Here is a 22,836-nt window from a genome sequence, read left to right as displayed (position 1 = left end):
CTACGCTCCGTTCGGACGTGCTGGCCAGCGTAACATCAAGAATTCATTTTTTAATGCACAAGTCAATCTAAATTAAAAATGAATTTTGACCCAAGTGACACGACTGACTCAGAATTTGGGTTGTAATTTAGCTTTAACTCAACAGCGTAGTCATTTTTACCCCTTTATGATACGATAAACATACGATAAAGACTAAAAGGAAAAGGCTGCGATACGGTTTACTATAGATGCAATATTTAAACTGCCTTTTATTAGTTTTTTTTATTTAGCATTTTATTTATTGCTGTTGTTTTTACCAATTGTCTTATGTGGTGTGTATTTTAATCTTGCGCCTTGCTGCTTTCATGAGAGAGCCAAACTCAATTTTGTTGTAGAAATCACAATGACAATAAACTTGCTTATGTCCTTATGTCCACATTTTTTGGGTAGAAAACAACGCCCAGCATGTTGGGTCAAACCAATAACTCATAACCCTGCTGGTTCATAATAAACCAGGTCGCTCCCTTTTTGACCCGGCACTGGATTACCAACATAACCCAAACTGTGTTTTTGTTTAGAGTGTGCAGAGCAGCTTCTCTGCAGCAGGGGGCGCCGACAGGACAGAGCGGGGTTTGAACAAACTCACTTTTCTCCTGATTTGTTCATCTGAAAAATATCGCCTCAGTGTCAAAACGTTGATTGGGATATTTCCCTCAGCGACTGCGGGATGTCAATCAGCCATAATCTGCGCTCCGACTCCACCAATGAGATTATTTTTTCCGCCTCCGGAGCTGCTTTTCCTCTGAGAAACGTTTGAGTGTATCAGTCCGCCGGGTGGTAAAAAAAAAAAACAACAACAAAAAAAAAAAAACGATTACAGCCACTGAGCTCATGCTGTCTGCTTTAATTTCTAGAAGAGCCTCCAGAGGGCGCTGTGTGCTGCTGCAGGGAGACGAGGTGCAGCCGAGCGACGGACAACATCCTCAAGGCTTTTATTCGACGGCCGCCGCTGCTTGTGCTCTGTCTGGATAGATCAGTTTTGTCCATGTAAGAATAATAATTTATAGAAACGGGAGAGATTAACATCATTTATGAGCCACAAGCGGCCAAACCCAGCTAGCTGTTCTTTAACCCTCTGAAACCCAGGAGCTCGTGGGTTTTTATTTCACCCACGAAGGTGACATGTTTTCTTTTTCTTTTTTTAATTTTTGGGAGTATTTTCGTGGAAAAACCCTTACAATTTATTTTAAAATATATAGTTATAATAATCGCAAATAATTTTCTTTTCTTTTTTTTTGCTATTTTTTTAAGTGCTATTATTCTAGGTTTTTTTTTTTTTTTTTTTGTAATTTTTTCTAATTTTCCGATCATTTTTTTAGTGCATCTTTAGTCATTTTTTGCAAATTTTTGGGGTCATTTCTTGCCAATTAGCCATTTTTTCAGTTTTGTGATAATGTTTGTGATAGTTTTTTGTAATTTTTTAAGCATTTTTTTGGGGGGGGGGGTGGGGGGCGGGGTTTTTCTTGTTATTTTTTAGTAAATCTTTACTAATTTCTTGCAAAATTTTGGGTCATTTTTTGCTAATTTGTCATTGTTTTTTAAAGAAATCCAGTGACTTTGCTCAGGTTTCAGAGGGTTAAGGACATCATCAGCATGGTGGGACGTGGGTGCGATCAGGTTGCTTGGACGAAGCCACCCGCCGTATAACACATCGCTTTTCAGCGGGTCAAAACACTTTCTGGGAGTCGTTCCTGACAATTGACAAAACATCCATTATCATAATTAGTGTAAACACGAGCGGAGGCTTCGGGTTACGCGGCGGAGCGGTGGAACCTGCTGGACCGCCGCCAAAGCCAACAGGTTGTCAGAGGCGAGCGATGCCGACAGACAGCAGAGACACGAGCGGCTCGGTCACACTGCAAGCACAGACGTTTAGCAGACTGGGACTCTGCCGCAGCTTTGGCATACGTTGATGATCCTGCTAAATAATAGCACAACTGGCATTTACTATTTTGCAAGCAGATGAGGACGATTTTCATCCGAGGAAGAACGACATGTTTTTGTTTGTATTTCTCTCTCTATTTTTTTTTTCTTTACCTAAATAATAAAGATAAAACAAGTTGAAACGTGGTCACAAATAAACTCTTGGCAACGCCTCGCTTTGAGCCCCTAGAGATAAAGCTGGCGTTACTCCTCCATGGCAGATGCAGTAAGCAGTCTGTAATGCGGTATTGATAATATGCTGTGTGATAGGATGCACAGAAAATCATGCAGTAGTATGCAGGCTAAGTACGCTAAGCTGTTTTGCTAAATAGTGACATGGCGTGGTGTTGCTGCAGCTCTTTAAACATGAGGTTTATATCTATGTATATATATAAAAAAAAGCTCCAGTAGTGACTGCTTATGGCATCTGTCATGAGGACGAGGGACCAGACTGTGTTTATACTACAGCTTTGGAAGTCCTAGTGTGCGTTTTTCTCTCTCGTTCGCCCTCGCTACGCCTCCGTCAGAGTCTGTAAACACTGCTCAGTCCTGGAAAGTTGCTCCGTCCCGTGAACCCTCACCTGCTCGGCCTTCCCTGACCTGGCCGAGGCAGGATCGCTTCCTCCGTTAGTTTCCCCGTCCGGGCTGAGCAGAGACACGAGAGGGAGCAACTTTCTGGGCCGGAGAGCTCCCTCTGACCGGTGCTAAAACGCTCCCTGTAATTGGTGACGTGTGCGCCTGACCCGCCCCCCGGCTGACCGCCCCGCCCCCGTCGCTCTGAGAAACCCATGACGGGCGACCACACAAACGCACACAGTCACACCGAGCCGGGTGGGTGGGGAAAGGCGTCACGCCCAGGGAATGCAGAGCTGTCTTCGGTGAAATTTTCGGTTTTCCTCTCGGGTCCTGTCCTGCACCCTCGCGGTCCGTCTCCGGGTGGACGGCGGGGCGGAGCCGACGCAGCCTTACTGCTCCACCTGCAGGCTGTCCGTCTTGCTCACCGGCGCTTTGAAGCTGTTCACCTCCTCAAACACCAACTCTGTTCGCATGCATGGAGCAGAAAGGAAAAGAAGACGTTATTTTAGGAGAATTGACAAAGATGACACGGGAGGAGAAGTGCACTTTCTTTTGAAGGTGCAAAAACACAACTCCTCCCCTTAAAGGTGCAGAAGGTTGGTTGAAGTGAGGCCTGTTTGGACTCAGCTGGCAAATAGTTGTCAGTGAGCTCGGCTGACAATGAACAACCATGTAAACTCAACCATGCAACTCTACACAGGCTAAACCAGGAGGGTCGATTCATGCACCGTGCAGGTTTTCACTCCAAGGGAGGACAGACGATACACCGCCCACACCAAAAAAATCAGACATTTATCAAAAGCTCTACTTATGACCGACACGACCTCTGAGGAGTTTCACAAACCAGAAAACTCCCTGTTGAGCAACTGGACCTTAATCATGTGTGTAACGTTATAAATGACACGTCTGGATATCTTCAAGCCCAGATGACTGTGGTGTGTCGTCAACGCACTGCAGAAAATACAATCTGCATGTTAACAAGTCGTTCAGTCTCATTTTCAGGGTTCAAATCTTGTTTTTCTGCAAACAAGGTAAAAAAAAATCTGCCAGTGAGATGAGATAATCCCACTTCCTGCGCTAAGCGATTTGTGAAATGGATTGAACTGAGATGAGACTGAATTTGACGATTTTTTTTTAGCAGTGAATTCTTGCGACATGAGAGCAAGCTTCCAGTCCTGCTGGCCTGTGTTATGTGGAAACTGCTCCTCTGCAAACCCTCAAAACTGCCCTGATAAAACTGTTTTTAAAAAAAGGAAGTGAGAGTATTAACCTGGGATCAAACTGAGAAGTGGCCAGGATTACGACACTTCACCCAGAGCTGCATGAGCGTCCTGTGATCTCGCTCTGATGTGAACGTCAAGTCGCTGTGATTTTTGTCTTTCACAGAGGAAACAAGTGTCTCTCTCATTCATGTTTTTTTTCTCATTTTGAAATCAAATCAAGTGGAGTCGGGTTAAATTAAAGTCCAGCCCCGTCCCCCGTCCTCACCCTTCCACTCCTCCAGCGTGCGGTCTTTGCTCTCCAGGGTTTGGTCGTACGGCGGCGCCTCGGGCTCGTCGTCGGGGTCGTGGTACTGGGAGAAGTACGGGTGAGAGAGGGCCTCGCTGGCCGAGATCCTGCCGTCACAGTCCAGCACCAGCATCCGCTTCAGCAGGTCCACCGCTGCACAGGGGGCAGATGGGACATGGACGTTTAATAGTACAAACATTTCTTGGAGGTAGAAAATTTGGTTAATTGGCTCAGTTTAACGACAACCAAGAAAAAAAGCCAGGGTTGAAATGTTCAGGAGATTTCAACGTGGTGAAAAAGCCAGCTGAATACAAAAGCTAAGATGTCAAGAAGGTGAAGGTGGAATTCGAACATCTTGGGAAGTAAAAAATATTCAAGAACAGGCATTTCACTATAGGTTATATATGGTGTTACTACGGTTACACTGTTGGCAGTAGTCAAGTCATTTAGCCTCATATTCTATGTTTAAATCATGATACTAGTCTCCTGTTAGGACGTAAGGCCTAGAATCTGGTCTGTCACTCACTGACTTACTGACTTTTTTCAGAAATATGACAGTGGAGCTCCTTAGTGGCGACAGATAAGCTTTCGGGACGGGGTCGGGCCATTACAGCCCCGGCTCCTCTAGTTTTTCTCCAAACAAGTGACAAAAATCTGTCAGAGGCATCAGATAATCCCACTTGTTTCCACAATATTCCAGAACAGCTGGGGCTTGCTGGGCACCATGCAGGGTCCTGGGAAATCCATTTAAATTTCTGCAGATCCATTTCATTTGTTCCCAAATTCCATGATTTCCATTTTATTTTTTCTGAATTCTGTGTTTTCAAATTGTCTAATTATGTGGTCAATGGATAAATTTTCAACAATTTAATAATAAAATATACAAAATTTAATGAACATCAGTTAATTAATAATACAACACTGCACTAGTTTTGTCAATAGTTATGAAACTTTGTTGAAGTGATAAGCTCTTCTTGCTATAGCGGCGCTGATAATAGAAGGGGAAACCCTGATTTTCATCAACTGCATCCACATTTTGACAAATTCTACAATATTTTGCGTTTTACAGATGATTCCATTTTCATTACCAAATTCCAGGATTATGTGTTTTCCTACAGTGCAGAAATCACAGGGCCATGCTAATGTTTAGCTTCTGTCTTGTTTCTGGAAAAAAAAAAAACCCTACAAATCAGTAAGTCAGTGAGTGACATGCCAGTTTCTAGCCCTTCTCAGGTGATAATAAATGACTTGTTAAGATGGATTTCTCTTTTTCTTTTTTTACGTTTATTCCGGGTCTGCGTTCTTCATCTGTCTGTATGAATGAAACAGCATCCTGCTACATGGACAGAGCGTCTGGAGCTCTCAGGCTCCTGAAAGCTTTTTAACCGAGTTGCAGAAATTGATCGTCCCATCTGCGAAGCGTCACCCACCCAGTGGATTTGCTCCTCTGAAGATCTTTTCCAGGTCCTGCTGAGGCATGAAGGGCAGAGACTGGATGTACTTCTGAGCCTGCGGACAGAGAGAGCGACGTGCAGGTAATGACGTGTGACACAGTGGGTGTTAAATAGTTAGTCAATAAAGTGATCAATCACTCTGCCGCCTGCATATTGGCTATTCACTCATCGGCAGTGTCAGTCAAATGCCTAATCAATCACAACATTTGAATGGTCTGCATGCTTCATTTGGTGGCAGTGCTGCAGGGTTTGCTTGGTGTTTCTTCTCATTTAAAGGAATGCTCCAGTTTTTTGGGGGCAAAATCCTCTTTTCCCGATATATGTCTGCATATATTCTCATTCGTCCAGGTCATAGGCATCTCAAGGAATTAGGTCAACTGGACTTGGTTATATGTCTAGAAGACGTTTTGCTCCTTATCCAAGTGGCTTCATCAGTTCATGCTGTTCATGAAGCCACTTGGATTAGGGATGAGACGTCTTCTAGACATATAACTAAGTCCAGTTGACCTGATTCAGTTTCCTTGAGATCCCCTTTTCCCGACTTCCCCAGACTGAGACAAGATGTTCAATACCTTTTTCACCTCTGTGGTTCGGTTCCTATGGGTAGTATTTTGTGTTAGCTTAGCATAAAGACTTGAAGCCTATAGGAGTCATTAGCCTGGCTCTGTCAAACAGAAAAAAATAAACCTCACCGCAATGCTGTAGCTGACTCATCTACACAACGGATCATGTGGAGTTGAAATACACATTCACTACTCCTGTGAGGTTTATTTTTTTCCACTTTGACAGACTAGGCTAATGACTCCCATAGACTTCAAGTCTTTATGCTAAGCTAACACAAAATGCTACCCATAGGAACCACTGGACGTACAGAGGTGAAATTGGTATCGAACATCTTGTCTCAGTCTGGGGAAGTCAGGAAAAAGGGGAATTTTGCCTTAAATGTTGCATTCTTCCTTTAACTAAACATCACTTCTTTTTTCATCCACCCTCTTTTCTTTCTCACATGTTCGGAGGAAATCTTCTGCAGGAGCTCGGGTGTGGGAGTCCCAACCACCTCCATGATTCTTTTCAGCTGGTCGATATCTTAAGACGGGGGGGTTAAGGGCCGTCAAAGGTTTGGAAAAGCCATCAGCTTGCAAGGTTTCACTCATTAAACGACTTCGTCACAAGGGACCGCGGCCGACGGAAAGAGACAGAAACTCTTGACTCGCTGAGCGCTGCTGAATGTCAGCTCGGTCCCACGGCACGCAAAAGATCAGTAAATCAAATTCGTTTTAGCTCTGCCTTTAGACATAGAGAGCCACAACCTAGATAATTCGGTCTTTTGTGAGCTTTCCCATTCATCCCTGTCTCTCTCTGCTGATGCGCCTCCCCTTCAGAAAGGCCTGGGATTGTAATGCAAATCCATGAGAGCTCTGCTGTGCGTCCACCGAGCTTTTAGAGGTAATGCGAGTTGGCTGGTAAGGGGAAAAAAAGAGGCTATAAAGTGCAGCGGACTCTCTCCACATCCATATATCACTCCGTGCAGATGAAGGATACAGTCATTGCCGGGAAAGAGGACTTTTCCCTTCAGCAGCTCTCCCATGATGCATCCCACCGACCAGATATCAACTGCAACACAAACACCAGAAATTACAGCAATACATCGAGAACTTCCTCCCCAAACAAGATACCCATGATTTAAAAAGGAATAATAAATACAGCCGCCTTCTTTTGCAAAAAGATTTCTGGTATGAAAAGAAAAGAAAAAAAACTCATTTTGGGTTATTGCTCTGCCTGAGTCATTTTTATGACTAACAGAAGCCATGAGTCACTTTAAAACCTTCTCCTGCAGAAGAGCTCTGATCTGGCCTCCGGCTACTTGAATAAAATTTTAAATCTTTGCTGAATAATGCATGATTTTACTGCTGCTCAGTTTTAAATTAACCACTTTTCTTTTGATATTTATTTATTTATTAATTAGAATTATACTGGTGATACACTTTGCCCAATCAAATCCACTCTACCTTATGCTCTAATCTAATCTTCTGTAATTTAACCTAAACTACTCTAATTTAATCTAATCTAGTCTACTATAATCTACTGCTGCAATCTAATCTAAATTACTCTACTCTGCTCTATTCTAATCTAATCTATTCGAATCTACTATAATTTAATCCAATCTACTATAATCTACTCTAATGTAATCTAATTTATTCTACTGAGATCTAATCTAATTTTATCTAATCTAATCTAATCTAATCTGACCTGAACTACTCTAATAGTAATAATCTTATCTACTCTATAATCTGATCTAAGATTATCTAATATAAACTACTCTAGTCTAATCTAAATTACTCTAGTCTGATGTAATCTACTTTAATCTAATCTAATCTCATCTCATCTAATCTCATCAGTTCTGATTTTGATGGGGGTTTGATTTGTGTTTTCATTTATTTGTTTGTGTTTTTATTTTTGTAAATATATTTGTTGTGAGTGTGAGTGCTCACCGTTCTGGTTGTAGTGCATCCAGTTCAGCATGATCTCGGGCGCTCGGTACCAGCGAGTCGCCACGTATCCTGTCATCTCGTCGTCCGTCTGCCGGGCCAGACCGAAGTCCAGGATCTGCCGGACACACCCGCAGGTTGGCAATGAGACGGTGTGTGTATGTGTGTGTTTGTGTGTTTGTGTGTTTGAATCGGGGGCTGTGTCTTACCCTGAGCTCACAGTCCTCGTTCACGGCCACGTTACTGGGCTTGAGGTCCTGGAGAAGATGAGGAGGGAGAAACATGAGCAGGATGAAGAGGACAGAAACAAACAACAAGATGGATCTGAATATAAAACAGCACAAAGCGATGGACTTGTACTTGTCATTCCCTTTTGGTCGCACACTGTCATGTTAGCCATGTATTGTACACCAGGACTGAAAGATCGAGTAAAAGAAATCATATTGCGATTGATCTTACAGATACTATGATTGCGGTACAATGGACGATTTTAGTAGAGATGATCATTTTTGCATTATAATTTTCAGTTTCACTCAAAAACCTTTTAAAATAATCATGGTGTGTTTTTTTGCTATGGTGTGTGCCAAACAAATGTTTGGCAAAAAAAAAAAAAAAAAGTCTGTAGCACCATAATATTTCATTTTACTACAATTTTTTTGTCACATTTTATCTTCATCAAAAAAATTAGAGCTCCTGCAATTTGGAGATTGCACATGGCCACATTGCAATTTTGATTAATATTTCAATTAATACTTCAGCCCTGTTGTGCAAAAAGCAAACTCATACAGATGAAGCTCAAAGGCACCAATCAGAAACAACCTGGAAGCAACTACCGCACCGTGAAAAACACCACTTCCTCCCAGGAAAAATAGATTTTGCTTTTACCCAGAAAAGGCTATTAGTCTCTATGCTGATGACTCTTCTCTTACTGTTGGCACCCTGACACCTAAATTTAGCTTGTCCTGCTCTGATTTGATTTACTGCTTTCAGATAAGACATTTTATTTGATCTTAGAGCCCATCTTTTACATTTACACACTCAGTTTATATATTCAGGCTCTCATTTAAAACATTAAATTACCTGTAACACTTTATAATAATGTTCCTTAACAAATGATTGGACAGTCAGTGAGGTAGTTGTACATTTTTTTTGGCCAAGGCTCCACATGTTGACTCTGCCGCTGCTCACTGACGGCCTCATCAAATTCTACTTTGCAACGGGATTTAGTAACAAGGAATTCCTGCTGATTTTAGCCCAGAATCACAAGATTGTTTTCTTCTGAATCGGCCAAAGTCACGGAAATGTCTCTCCAAAGTCCAGATGCTGATGACAAGATTGTGATTCTGGGCTCATATCCAGAATATTATGTATTTGTAACACATTTCAGAGTTGTTTTCTGAGACTTTATAATCTCAGAATTATCTATTTTCCACACAAATTTGTGAGTTTTTTCTCCCCCAAGCTCTGTATTTTTTTCTCCTTACAATGGCACTAATACGCCATCATGGAAATATCCAATATATTGCTATCAGAGGCTTTTTATTTCCAAATATGGATTTCTAATATCACTCTCAAAAAATCCAGTTTTCGGCTGGGCTCCAGTTGCAAATGCTGCTGTATTATCTCAAGTGAAGAATATTTAAAATGAAAGGAGGAGATGCAAAGAGAAAGTAAGAGGCGCCACTCACTCTGTGGATCAGTCCGGCTGAATGGATGTACTGTTGAGCCGCCGGTGGGATGGGGGAGGAATGAGAGAAGACACAAAGGAGACGGAGGTCAGCAGGGCATTTCAGCATTAGTCCCAGTCTGAAGTGAGACTCTTTGTCTGCTCTTCAAAAAAATCTCCATCTTAACAAGTCATTTAGTCTCATCTTCAGTGGTCAAATCTTGTATAAAGCATAAATGTGCTGGAACAAGGCAGAATATGGCAGATCAGCCCACTAGGATGAGGAAAATGACACTTGATTCAAGAAAATTCTGGAGACAAGTGGGATTATCTCATCTCACTAGCAGATTTTTTTTTATCTTGTTTGAAGAAAAACCAGATTTGAACACTGATAATAAGACTAAATGACTTGTTTGATTGTTTTTGCAATGAACTCTGTTGTGTTCGGTACACAAGTGCAAGATAAATAAGTATAAATAAGTGAAGTGTGATGGTAAGCGACCTTGAGGCCGCGGAGCAGCTGGTAAATGAGGAACTGCACGTGTTCGTCGGACAGCCGCTGAAATTTGACGATGTTGTTGAGGTCTGCGCCCATCAGGTTGGTCACCAGGTAGCTGGGAAAGAGGAAGAGCAGGAGGTCGGGGTTCAGTCGGAGACACTTGTGGACACGTTACCATGGCAACTGCCTCTATATCTATGTCATCCCCCACCCCAGACCTGATCTCGCCACCACACACAGCTCTCAGAGGACAGCGTCGTCACATTGTGGGGGAAGAGTTTAACCCCTTAAAACCATGTTTTTTAAAATTTTGCTGATTCTGGCATACCTAAATGAAAACATTTATCATGAAAGAACTGTAAGGCCAAAATGATATGCCAGTTATCATTAGGTAATCATTAACAAATAATACAGTAAATAAAATGTTATAATCTGTGCAACAATAAGCAGTTAATAAGTAGTTTACTTTCTAATAAGTAAACATTACAAATTATCATTTCATTGTTACCTGTAAAATCACTATTAACTAAAGCTGAATTAACTATCAATGTACTATTTATTAATGATGGTTATTATGAAGTGTTATCTTTGGGTTTCTTCTTCGGTAAATCATATTTGAATAGCAATAACTAGGCGATGCTCAATGACAGTCATGTGGAAATCACCACACACGTTTCACATTATGTCAACTACATCTGTGCAAAATTTTACACCTCAGGGACAAAAATTACATCACTGGCGTGCCCAAACCCGAGCCCTAACCGGGCGTGCCGCAGTGCTCAATGTATAGAGAGAGAGAGTTACACTTCATTGAAGTCCTCTAACGTGGCGGCGGGCGTGAAGACATCCAGCAGTCCAATCACCTGCAACGACACAGACAGGAAGAGCAGGAGATCGATGAGAGCCGCAGCCGAGCACAGAGCTGCGCCCGCCCGTCTGGCTCAGGCTCGTATAAATAAACCAAAACCAAAAAAAAAAAAAAAAAAAAGAAGAAGACACACTAACGTTCTCGTGTTTCATGTGCTTGAGCAGCCTGAGTTCCCGGTACGAGCGGCGGCTGTGGATCAGAGACTGGAAAGGCCTGGAGAGCTTCTTCACCGCAACCTTCTGCCGCAGCCGCACATCGTAGGCCGAGCTGAGGAGAGAGAGAGAGAGAGACAGACAGAGAGAGAGAGAATTAAATATTTAAAACATGTCTGAATGAATATGAGCATCACCACTGCCCTGTATCCCTTACTCTCCTATTTTCATAAGCCCGGCAACTGGCGATTAGTTTCATCATCCATGAACCTCTGGGTTATTTTTTCAATTATATTAATCATTTAGTGTATAATGTGTGAAACATAATGCTGAGTGCTCATGGGAAGTTTGCAAAGTCCTCAAATTGCTTCCTTTTTCTGATCAGCAGCCAAGAAACTCCAAAGTATTAAATTTGTATTGACATGACCCGAGAGAAGAAGTCCTGGTGAAGCTGAAACCAGCAGTTGTTTGGCATTTTTACCCCATAAATCACTAAAACTGTTATCAAATCCGTGCATTATCAAAATTATGATCGACTGGGCTAATTAGGCGAGCGACTAATTGGCCAATTTAATTGTTTCAGCACTCATTTTGATTGTTTTTAATGATGTTCCCGTGCTTGATTATTGCTTGGTAGCTGTTATCGTCTTCCAGCTGCTGAAGCTTGTTTGGGGATTTGAATTGAAATATGGAGAGAGAGAGAGAGAGAGAGAGAGAGAGAGGAGTGTATGAATTTCAAATTCATCCGGATGAATAGGGTCAAGCTGAATTTCTGCTCGAGACAGGGGATGAGGAAGGCACATTCTGTAAAAGCGCAATGTTTTATTTCATTTGCCGCTTTTGAAATGTAAATCATTCCACGCTGCGAACACCGAGCCCTGCCGTCTCCTCCGCCGCTGCCGCCGCCGCCACCTTTGTTGTGTCGATGTCTTTTCAGGCTTTTGAACGCTCTCAATAATACAGCCATCAGAGAGCGAGACAGAGCGAGACCGACAGGAAGAAGAAGAAGAAGAAGAAGAAGAAGTGCTTGAGCAATGCGAGAAGTGAGAAGCGAAACACGGCGGCGGGAGGAAGTGGATTTTCCGAGTCGAGGGAGGAGGGGGAAGAGAGCGTCTGGGTGCCGAAAGGAGCCGTACCACTCCTGCACAGCGTTTGACTAGCAGAGGGAAATATCCAGCCTCACATCCGCTTAGCACTCATTCACACACACACACACACACACACACACACACACACACACACACACACACACACACCACTAATGTGTGTGTGTGATTGCTATCTCTTCTCCCATCAAGTGTGTTTTGCCAGGTTTCCATGGTGATGGCCGGTCGCGTGGCTCAGGGTCTTATCACGGTCCTTAAACGTCTTAGAAATAATTTTGTCATCCTGCTTCGATGTTATAATCTGTAACTTGTCCTCGATTCCCTCTCGGTTGCTTTCCCTGAGGTTCCTTCCTATTTTTCTCCACGTTAAAGTTTCCTTTTTTTTTTGTTTTTGTTAAGGGAGTTGTTCCTTATTTGATGTTTACAACGGCATCTAGAGTCACGGTAGAGAGGGAGAAAAAGAAAACGAGATTAAAGTTGGAAATTTAAGACAAAAAAACTCAATTTCTGAGATTATAAAGTCACAAATTTACGAGAAAAAAACGACCTTTTCTTCGACTCATCTTTATTATGCTCTTATATTTATAAAGGAACCACATGGCTTCAGTTTGCAGGGTCGGCTCAAGCACACGCTGCAGCCACAAAAAGTAGATTTTTAGTTTAGTTTAGTTAGTTTTGTAAGCACACAATTATCATTTCAGATAGTTTTCTCCTTTCTAAAGTCTAGGTTTTATTTTTATTTCCGTTGACTAAAATGTTTCATGTACACCTAGTTTTAATTTTGCATTTAGTTTTTGTTTACTGTAATAACCTTGCAACGAGAGCCGGGTCACTCTTGTTGTATTTGCAAGCGACCCTCACAAGCACGACTTGAGCAGGAACAGCGTGCGCCGTGTGTTTTAGGCCCCATTTTTCCCTCATAATGGAGAACGCTGCCAGCCACACGGCCACGTGAACGCCCTGATCGCGCTGTTGCACCGAAGCGTCCGATGCACCGAGCAGCATCTTCTGTTACCTGCCTTCTATTTTTACCACCGTGCGGTGACGCCGCCGTGTCCCTCCACAGAGACCCGAGACATGCGATGCAACGGGAAAGCTGGCCTGCGTCGTGCTTGCATGGAAAAGTGCATCCGTGTGTTTTTTTTTTTTTTTGTGTGTGTGTGTGTCCAGAGCACCTGCTGCCCGTCCACATGCTCCTGCCAGGCTGCAGCCAGGCTGACAGGAGCCAGGCCCGGGCCGCCTCGCATACCTCCCTCCCCGCCGGCTGCCATACAAGGCTCTGCCTCTCCCGGTCGGCCGAGGCATCGATTTCCCTCCTCTCCTGTTGTCTCTGATTTTTTTTTTTTCATCTTAATGCACGTCCGGTTTGAGGAAGAGGAGGCAGTGGAGGAGAGAGAGACGGGGGGAGGGGTGGCAAACACCCAGCGTGAGGTGATTCAGCTCCAGAGAGGAATCAAAGGAGGAAGCACACAGTTTATCCACTGAGGGAGATCATCCTCATCATCATCAGGTGCTAATGAGCCAGTGCTTTTCATTTTCCCATCTGAATAACAAAATCATTCATTGTGTTTAATTCAAGTGGAAACCTTTTGTCACAGAATGAGATATCCATCCTTATAAAAAAAAACAAAAAACAGATAAAACAGAGAAATAGAAACAGCTAAGCATCCAGCCAATCAACAAACAAGCTGATCAGATCATTTTAAAGAACTGCTGCTGGCGTGCACGTTAAATAAACACATTAAACATCACAAATAACACATTTTTCCTGCTAACAATCGTTTTTGATTTTTTAAAATATTGCAGTGATGGATTTCAGGTGGCAACGTCCAGCAGCTGGAAGAACAGAGAGCAGAACCATCCGCCTCTCCTCCAGCGTGTTGTTGTCTTTTCTGCTCATGACTCGCATGATAACGCAGCGTCCAATTTCACGCATTTAGCACCGCGCGCACACACACACACACACACACACACACACACACACACACTCAATTACTACAACCTGCATGCAGCTTGTAAATTGCTCTGCAGTCATGTGATAACAGCGATCTGGCCAATCACGGAGGGCAGCAGCCAATCAGAATTCAACACGCAATTTGCAATTAGCAGCCCAGCACAGGCAGGAAATTTTATTCATGGGACTACAGATCCTGTGTGTGTTTCTTCTGCTGCAGTCCTGAGATCAGATGAAACCGGCATCGATCATCTTGATGCGCGCCGTCTCCCATGATATTCAATCGCAGCTGCTTCAAAATCGCCCCAGTTTCATCTCAGGGAACAGAAGCGGAAAGAGAATATTCATGCGAGTTAGCGCTTGCAGGCTGGAATATGCAACAAAAAAAAAAAAAGGAAAAAAGAAAAAAGAAAAAAATGAGAGCGGATTTGACTTTGCAAAGACAAAAGCCTCTGACGGCGCCGCTCTGCTGAACTTTTTGTCTCATGAAATATCAAAATTCAACAGGAGTCTCATGTTAAATCTGTGAAGGAGCTTTGTATTCAAAATGCTGCTCTGTCTCTCTTGAGAGTCTGCGTCTATTCCTGCTCTGAGTGTCTCGATAATCATGTTGACGGACACTGAGAGAGCCTCGAGTTCCTGCATTCATCCGCTGTTTTACATCATTGGTTCCCCAGACTGAGACCAGACATTGGACACCATTTCCACCACTGTGCATCCTGTGGTTCAGTTTCTATGGGTAGCATTTCATGTTAGCTTAGCATAAAGACTTGAAGTCTATGGGAGTCGTTAGCCTGGCTCCGTCAAAGTGAAAATATAAACCTTACAGCAACTTAGAAGCGGTCTGATTTACACAGTGGATCATGTGGATTGGAAATACACACCTTGGAATGTTTTTTTAACAAATGAGCGATTTCAGGTGAAGTTAGATGGATAGAAGTGTAACCGATTAACACATGTATCCTTCCACCTAGCGCAGTGATCCACACACACACCGCTGGAGGTAGAGGAAGATCCAGCACTAATTAACTTTTTTTTTTTTCAAACATTTGCCTCACTGTGACTTCATTTAGATGTCACAGGGGAGCTGAGGCGTCGTGATACCGAAACAAAGTAGTTCCGCCAGACAGCGAGCAAGAGGCCTGCAAAAGAGCGAGGATATTGGATCGCAAACAAACGTGTGTTGCTGTTCATCCTTCAAAACAATTTTTCAGCTCATAATGGGGCTGTTTGCCGGTCCAGAGCTACTTCATTCATTTTGGACCCAGTGAAGCGCTCGTTCTCGCCACAGGGGAGGAGCTGACAGGTCAGACTCGGAGGATCTATTACACTCGTATGACCGAGAAAACATCGCTGTGTGGGTACGAGCCCAAATCATCACTTTAACCTCACTTTTCAGTTGCATTTCTTCTGCCATTTTGTTTTGGATGCTGATTTTTTTGTTGAAGACGGGGCCAAAAGCACTAACAGGTGCTCACAGGTATGAGGCAGGTAACTCCAGGAATATGCAAGGTGCTCTTTAAGTCAATGAAATGCACATCAATTTAAGAAAAAATGCCCATAGGTATACTTCAGTTAGCTATTTTTTTTTTTATTTTTTTTTTTTATAAATTTGGAAGCTAAACGGCCAAAAGTGAATCCAGTGACGTCACTTAAGGATAATCTCACTTTTTTCACCCGTCAACCTCCATTGTAGTTGCAAATGCTCTGTATGTGCATTGTATTTGGAAATCCTAAAACTAGAAAATGCCACCAAAACGACAAACATTAATTCGTAATGTGTTATAGGCTGGGATTTCCCTTTGACATTAAAGGGCTGGAAAACGCCAAATCACTGAAACTGTCCTTTGATAGTAAAAATCCTTAAAAGCTACACTCTCTCTCTAAACTCTCTCTGTGTCTTTCTTCTTGGCTTCTTTTTCTCCCATGATGCAGCGGGGGGAGTCGGGTGGGGGGCTTTATAGCTCCAGCTACAATACATTATGTGTCGGATCCTTGACCTGAGGCTATAATCCCAAGAGGCTTTGCAGGCAGAACGAGGAGGCATTTGGGATAAATAATGAGAGCTGTTTTACTATGTATCTCCAGAGGCAGACCCTACCCCCCCCCGCCACACACACACACACACACACACACACACACACACAAAAACCCTAAATCCCCCAACCCATCCCCCAGCCGTTTGTTAATCAAAACTTGCCATGAGAAAGTCAGTGACAATGGGTGAGGGTCAACATTAACAATGCAGGGGTTCTCTGTGTGTGGGTGTGTGTGTGTGTGACTCAAGAAAGTCTGTTAATGACTTGTAGAGATATTTTATCACTTCAGCTGTGATGCGATTTGCTGTCTCACCTGAAGAGAAACCTCACGGCTGATAATCTGCAGTCCAAAGAGGCAAACTTAATCTGTTGTCTAATTGAAGTGACTCGTAATCTCTCACTGCCTTTTGTCCACTTTCAGCCACAGGGTATCGCTTAAGAACAAGTGAGCACACACACACACACACACACATTCTGATCAGTACCATGTGAGACAGCTGGATGTAAAAAAATACATATATATTGTTCATTGAGAGTTTTTCAGTCACTTAACATGGTCTGAGATGAACAGATAAAGAAACAAATGAATGAAATATCTCTGGTCCAGAATCTGTAATAATGAGCACAACAAGAAGTGGGCGTGGTCGTGTGTCCAACCAACTTGTCGGCAGCTACACACCGAGTCAGAGGACACCCCACATGACTGCCTTTGGAGAAATTTTTTTTAAGTGGGCGTGGCCTGTGAGGAACTTGTACGTGGCCCAATTTCTGTGAGAATTTCATATGTTGTACCTTTGCCAAAGATAAACCTTGTGTCAGAAATTTGCCGGGTTTCACTAATCTGTTGGGAAGCTTTTTGAATTTTTGTGGTATGCCCCGCCCACCGCCACGCCCCTTCGGCAAAGGGCTGTGAAAAGTTAGCTACGTCTTCCTTGGACCATAAACAACCTTGCCACCAGATTTAGTGGAAGTCCGAGCATCTGTTTTTTGACGTTATGCCAGTTTCTGACGTACGGGTGAGTGCACAAATGCTTGATTGATTCATTCCCTGAAAACAGGAACACTAAGGTTGTTTCCTCTGCGCTGATTTCTCAGAATACTTCCTAATTCTCCAGGTAACACGCAGCTGTTACATATAATGAATCAAACCGACTGATATTTCTATATCTTCAAATTTTCATGCCATTTTTATTCTGAGTTTCTCCACAGAATTGAAGTTTTTGAAACAGCATGTGGATCATCATGGGACACCAAAACCTCTATACTGAAGCACAAGCTAATAAAAATCTAGTGCTGGAGCTGGTAGGTGCTGACCGTCTTGCTCAAAGACACTTCAGCAGGGTGGATTTGAACCTACATAATATTATTAAAGGACTAACTCATTCTTTCGTGCATCATTGCCCTCAAGTTTCGTACAGCTTTCGCAAAGCTTGAAATGGTTGGCAAGATTCTTCCGCTTGGATTTACTCTCCATTTTTGTTGCCAAGTGTTCACTGCTGCACTTCCCAGAGATCACCTGTCAGACAAACTGGGTGGGTGGGTCTTAGGTTTTCCTGTTGATGGGGATTAAAGCCATGTCCACGCTATGCTGGGTAAATCGAAAACACCATGTTACCCCTCTATCCACAACCGAAGAGCACGGAACAAGACACGACAATCTTTCGTCATCGTTAACAGAAATCTCTGTTTTCTCCGTCCTCATGGAAACACACGCCAGGCTGGCGTTTTTTGAGATTCATTTTTGAAATTGCATTTTTTTGTGGGTGGGAAATGCTCAAACGGATGGATGGAAGGCCAAGAAAAGAAAATATATCCTGTTAAGCTGTGGAGGCCATCGCTGTTTATGCAAATTACAGGGTATCCGCGCATTTTTAAGTACAAGTTTAATTATTTTTTAAACCTATTTAGGACATTTAAAGGGAAAAACAGATACTATCCCTGCGGCAAAAGAAATGGACAAACTAGACTACAGTAAATACCATGACATTTCTTGATCTTTACAACCTATTGTCCCAAGTTTGAATGTTTTTCGACAAAGTTCACATTGTGCCTCATTCGAATCGCTGCTCATGACATCTGTCATCCTCCAACCACTTCTCAGTGAATTTGCATTTACCCTTTGGTGAATAACCTGTGTCGTGTTCTTGCCCTCAAAGCTGGTAAACATGTTCACAGCCACACAAGGTGTATCGCTACCTAATAAGCTACCAATCTACACTACCTGCCTACAAACAGATCAGGTTTTGGACAGATCAAATTTAATGCCACCCCGCCTACATTTTCAGTCATTTAGGACATTCCTAGACCGTAAATATCAAAACCTAAAAGATGTTTTAAGACATTTTGAGGATCCACAGAGCCCCTGAATCTACCCAGTTCTTCTTCGTCTGTTTATTTCCATCGAGCTGGAAATGTAAAACGCATCACTTCCTGTGCAGCAGCAAAGGGCTACCAGACACCGAGTGCTTAGAGGAGACGATGGAAAAGCTTCATGAACTGGATGTTCAAACAGCGGTTTGTAGTGGAAAGCAGCAAAACAAACGTTCATTTATATGGAAATACTACTGAGACCCCGAATACTAATCTGTTATCAAGCACCGTATTCTAACGATGATCCAGGGACTTTATAACATTTTGTCTTAGCTGGGAAAATTAGCATTTTGTTGTCTTTTTGTTGTTGTGTCTTCTCAATCTTTTCAACACTTCCCTTCTCTTTTGTGTTTTTTCTTTCATCATCGTGCAACTAAACTAAATGAAAAGAGCTCAGAGGGATTTTCGGGGCATATGGTTGGATTTTCTGACCCAGAACTGATAGCATCACAACGGAATAAAATTAATTTTGGTTTATCAGCTCAAAGGAACTGCCTACTAATTCAAAATCAGTCTATAATACTCGGAAAAGCACCAGCCGGGGCTGAGGAGCCATACGGGAAACATTGCTGGTATTGCTAAAAGGTTTCAGTCTTGGTCATCTGACTTCTGGCTTTGAGAACGAGTTTTTCTTTCTCGTAAAACTTCAGCTGGACTGTTAGTGATCATATGAATAACAGCTGTGAATACCACATTGCTCGGGAGAACATCTCTGATTATTTCTGCCGACACAGACGAGCTTCTTGTGCAGTTGAATGGCTGCTTTGATCTCATTATAGTGAGCATACACGCTTTTGGCACGTGTGTCCACAATGGGAATCCAACCTCAACCCCAGCAGAGTCACGCTCGGACAAATATGCACTTAAATTTGTCTCGAGGCTGAGGGAACCGGCTCAGGGCACAGAAATGATCTGTGTTAACCTCTGCATTACCGCTACTGAGCAACAATTAAAGTTGCAGAAAGCAAGGGTTTTTCATAAAAAGCCTGAATGGATGAATAAGAGAGATGCGTCCCATGGCAGGATAGGGGTGATTTCGATGGGAGTCGTTAGCCTCGCTCCGTCAAAATGAAAAAATAAACCCTACCGCAGCTCTGAATCTGTCTTATTTACACAGTGTATCTTGTCTCAGTCTGGGTAAGTCAGAAAAAGGGCATTTTCCCAAAATGTTGGATTATTCCTTTAAGCTAGCAGTTTGGCTACGGGAAGCTACACCCAGCAAATGTTATGCACCAAAGCAACAGATGTATGCATCATTACTTCAATAATTGTGGTTAGTTCAGCATTACAACTGCTTATTCCAAATAGACTGAACAAGTCAAGGCTTTCAACACTTTGACATGTTTTCGTTCACGCTGCATTACACATCAGCAGGTAGAGGAACAGCCAACGACAGCAATATGAAAATGAACTTTCAGAGACTTCAGACTTTCCTCACATCAGCTGGCCTATTCCACCACCATGGTAAAGTCCTGCACATCAGTTTTCCTAAAAGCAGCAGCACTTGTTGTGTTTTTGATGACTTTTTGAAGATGGGGCGGGGTGAAACGTTCCCTCCGCCAGGGAAAACAGACCCTGGGGAAACTTTTTGCTTTCCACAGCCAATAATCAGCTGTGTGGTTTCCGAATGCTAACAACCTTGTTAGCCACAGGAGAACATTGTAAGGTGGCTGTTTCAACCAAAAATTTGAAATTTGATTTAGATTCTATGTTGTGAAATCGCTAGTACCTCCACATGATTTGCAAAATGTTTTGCTGCAATGTAAATGTATGTATGTAAATGCAATGTTTGGTGCTTTAACAGAGTTAGTGTTGTCCTATGGCAGCACTCGTCTGTCAGTATGACTGCAGGGGAGGAGGGGAGGGTCACCTTAAACAAAACAAAGCCACCCAGGTAAGAGTGGATTGACAACTACCCTTGAGGCCATCTGCACATTTGAACAAGCGGATCATATCGTATCGTATCTTCAAAATGCGATTATCTCAAGCTATTGCCTCTCACTGCCATTTGGGGTCGCCACCGTGCAGAATTTGCCGGTGCATCTTTAACAGCTCTCCAAACCTTTTCATGTCTTGAAAACAAAGCCGACCCATCGCTGGGGGAAATCACATGGACGGGGGAAATATATTCTGTGGCATCCAGCTGCCATCAGCCTGCGCTTACAGCTTAATTAATATCGGCTGCTGGTGCTGCTCATCACCATGACACCTTGCCATGGCAACCGGATCTCTGTCAGACACAGGCTGGTCCAAAATTAACGCTATTCAGCATCGCAAACGTCTGACAGACAGAGAAGGAGGTGGGTGGATGTGAAGTCAAACGGTTGGCCCACAGATATTTGTACATGGTCGTCGTATTTACATATAAACGGAGCTGCGTGTTCGGCACATTGTGATGCGTGCAGCTATTTCACATCCCCAGACAGTTTCGCAGCAGGCTTGCGTCTCTCCTTCAGTGGGCCGGGGCTGTCTGGGTTTTCCCTCTCCAGATGTGACATGCATCCTCCCCCCAGGCTCCCAGTGGACTGCATGCAGAGAGGAGCTCCCACATGCTCCCATTATTTAGCGGTCTGAGCTGAAGGTGAACACAGAGACAGTGAGAGTCGGGGGATTCCTGTGACGACGAGCTTTCAGGAGGAGAGAGGCAGCAGTGAGAGAAGCTTCGTGCAGCGCCTGAGGCAGAATAAAAACAAAACCGAGCTGTGGCTTGCCTTTCCGAGGGCTCCTATTGGCTCTCTGAAGTCCTGTCCACCAGCAACCACCAATACATAGCTATAGCCTACCTATATCTATCTGTCTATACATCTATATCTATCTGTCTATCTGTACATCTATATCTGTATATGTTATTTTTAATTACTCACAAAAAGTCCTATAAATAAGCATTTAGCTCATTTTTTTATTTCATTGTTTCATTTTATTTTCTCCATGGTTAACCCTATAGGCACGCAGTCTTGCACCACTACAGAACCAAAACAACGCCTTCAATAGTCGCATCACACACACACACACACACACACACACACACACACACACACACACACACACACACACACACACACACACACACACACACACAGTGCCAGCCGGAAATGCTCGGTCAGTCGCACGAGCAGCTCCAGTATAACGGAGATTACTTTGAAGCAGACGGTGAATGCATCACCTCCGTGCATTGCCACGGTGATGCATTCACTGTACCGCGGTGTAATCAGGACGCAGCGCAGCCTCGCCCCTCCCTGCCGGCCTGCCTGCCGCCTCCCTCCGCCGGTCAGACTCACCACACCGAGCCGTAGGCCCCGGAGCCCACCGGAGTCAGGTTCTGGTACCGCTCGGGAACCTCCCACACCGTCTTGTTCAGCTCCTGTCGGTAAAATCCCGGCCGGGCGGACATTTCTGCAACCCGGCAAAATAAACAGGCGAAAAAATTTTAGGAGATCAAAAAAAAAAAGTGGGGAGATGGAAGTGGACGGAGGCGGTGTGGATGGGACCGGAGCTGCGGTCCGCCGTCTGCCGAGAGAGAGACAGAGAGAGAGAGAGACAGAGAGAGGGAGAAAGAGAGAGAGGGAGAGCTGCCACTGCTGCTGCACACCCGACTGGCCACTGTGCCTCTCTCTCTATCTCTCTCTCTCTCTCTCTCTCTCTCTCTCTCTCTCTCTCTCTCTCTCTCTCTCTCTCTCGCTCTCATATTCAGTTCAGTAATCTTCCTGGCATGTATGTGATAGTTATCAGCGCTGACAGTAACATAACAATGGCAACAGATAACAGTTGTTACACATGCAAATCAAACAAACAAATACACAGATAAGAATAACAAAGTAAAATATAATACAAGTAAATAAATAGATTTTTAAAAAGGAATGCAAGTTTAAACGCAGTAATAGTAGTGATTTCTAGTAAATAAAAAAAATGAATAAACACATAAATATAACAGTAACAAAAGACTGGGTTACAGATGTGGGCTGCTGCAAGTCACGACAAAAATATTTATTAAAGACTTTAGTTTTTCTTCTACAGGTTGGATGTCTGTGCTGTATTAAGGTATTAATAAGCCTGTCAGTACTGCCAATCATCATCCTCATCCTCATCCTCATCATCATCTTCATTATCACCGTTATAAATATAGAAAATATAAATAAATTAAACACTTCATCTTTGTAAAATCATAAAAGCGGTTACAGTTGTGCATAAACCA

General features: G+C 43.2%; 1 protein-coding gene across 1 annotated transcript; it reads right to left on the bottom strand.

The window, feature by feature from the left end:
• Positions 1-1,557: 1,557 nt before the first annotated feature.
• Positions 1,558-22,144, bottom strand: mapk11 (mitogen-activated protein kinase 11). Its single transcript, XM_030046150.1, has 12 exons — positions 21,923-22,144; positions 11,161-11,290; positions 10,960-11,018; positions 10,159-10,270; positions 9,679-9,708; positions 8,200-8,247; positions 7,994-8,108; positions 7,044-7,115; positions 6,508-6,587; positions 5,478-5,556; positions 4,027-4,200; positions 1,558-3,001 (listed from the first exon to the last, which is right to left on the bottom strand). The coding sequence occupies exons 1-12, from the start codon at positions 22,033-22,035 to the stop codon at positions 2,928-2,930; spliced, it is 1,086 nt and encodes a 361-aa protein (XP_029902010.1). The 5' UTR covers positions 22,036-22,144; the 3' UTR covers positions 1,558-2,927.
• Positions 22,145-22,836: the final 692 nt, after the last annotated feature.

The sequence above is a fragment of the Myripristis murdjan genome, chromosome 23 (assembly GCF_902150065.1).
Source record: "Myripristis murdjan chromosome 23, fMyrMur1.1, whole genome shotgun sequence".
Taxonomy (NCBI): Eukaryota; Metazoa; Chordata; class Actinopteri; order Holocentriformes; family Holocentridae; genus Myripristis; species Myripristis murdjan.
This window is presented reverse-complemented; position numbering and strand designations above follow the sequence as displayed.

What these genes read in the sequence shown, in the direction of transcription:
- mapk11 (XM_030046150.1), bottom strand. Translation starts at nt 22,035, where the DNA reads ATGTCCGCCCGGCCGGGATTTTACCGACAGGAGCTGAACAAGACGGTG. An exon ending in GATGCACTACAACCAGAACG is followed by an intron (nt 7,116 to 7,993) that starts GTGAGCACTCAC and finishes TTTGTGTTGCAG; the next exon opens with TTGATATCTGGTCGGTGGGA. An exon ending in CCTCTTTCCCGGCAATGACT is followed by an intron (nt 6,588 to 7,043) that starts GTATCCTTCATC and finishes CCCCGTCTTAAG; the next exon opens with ATATCGACCAGCTGAAAAGA.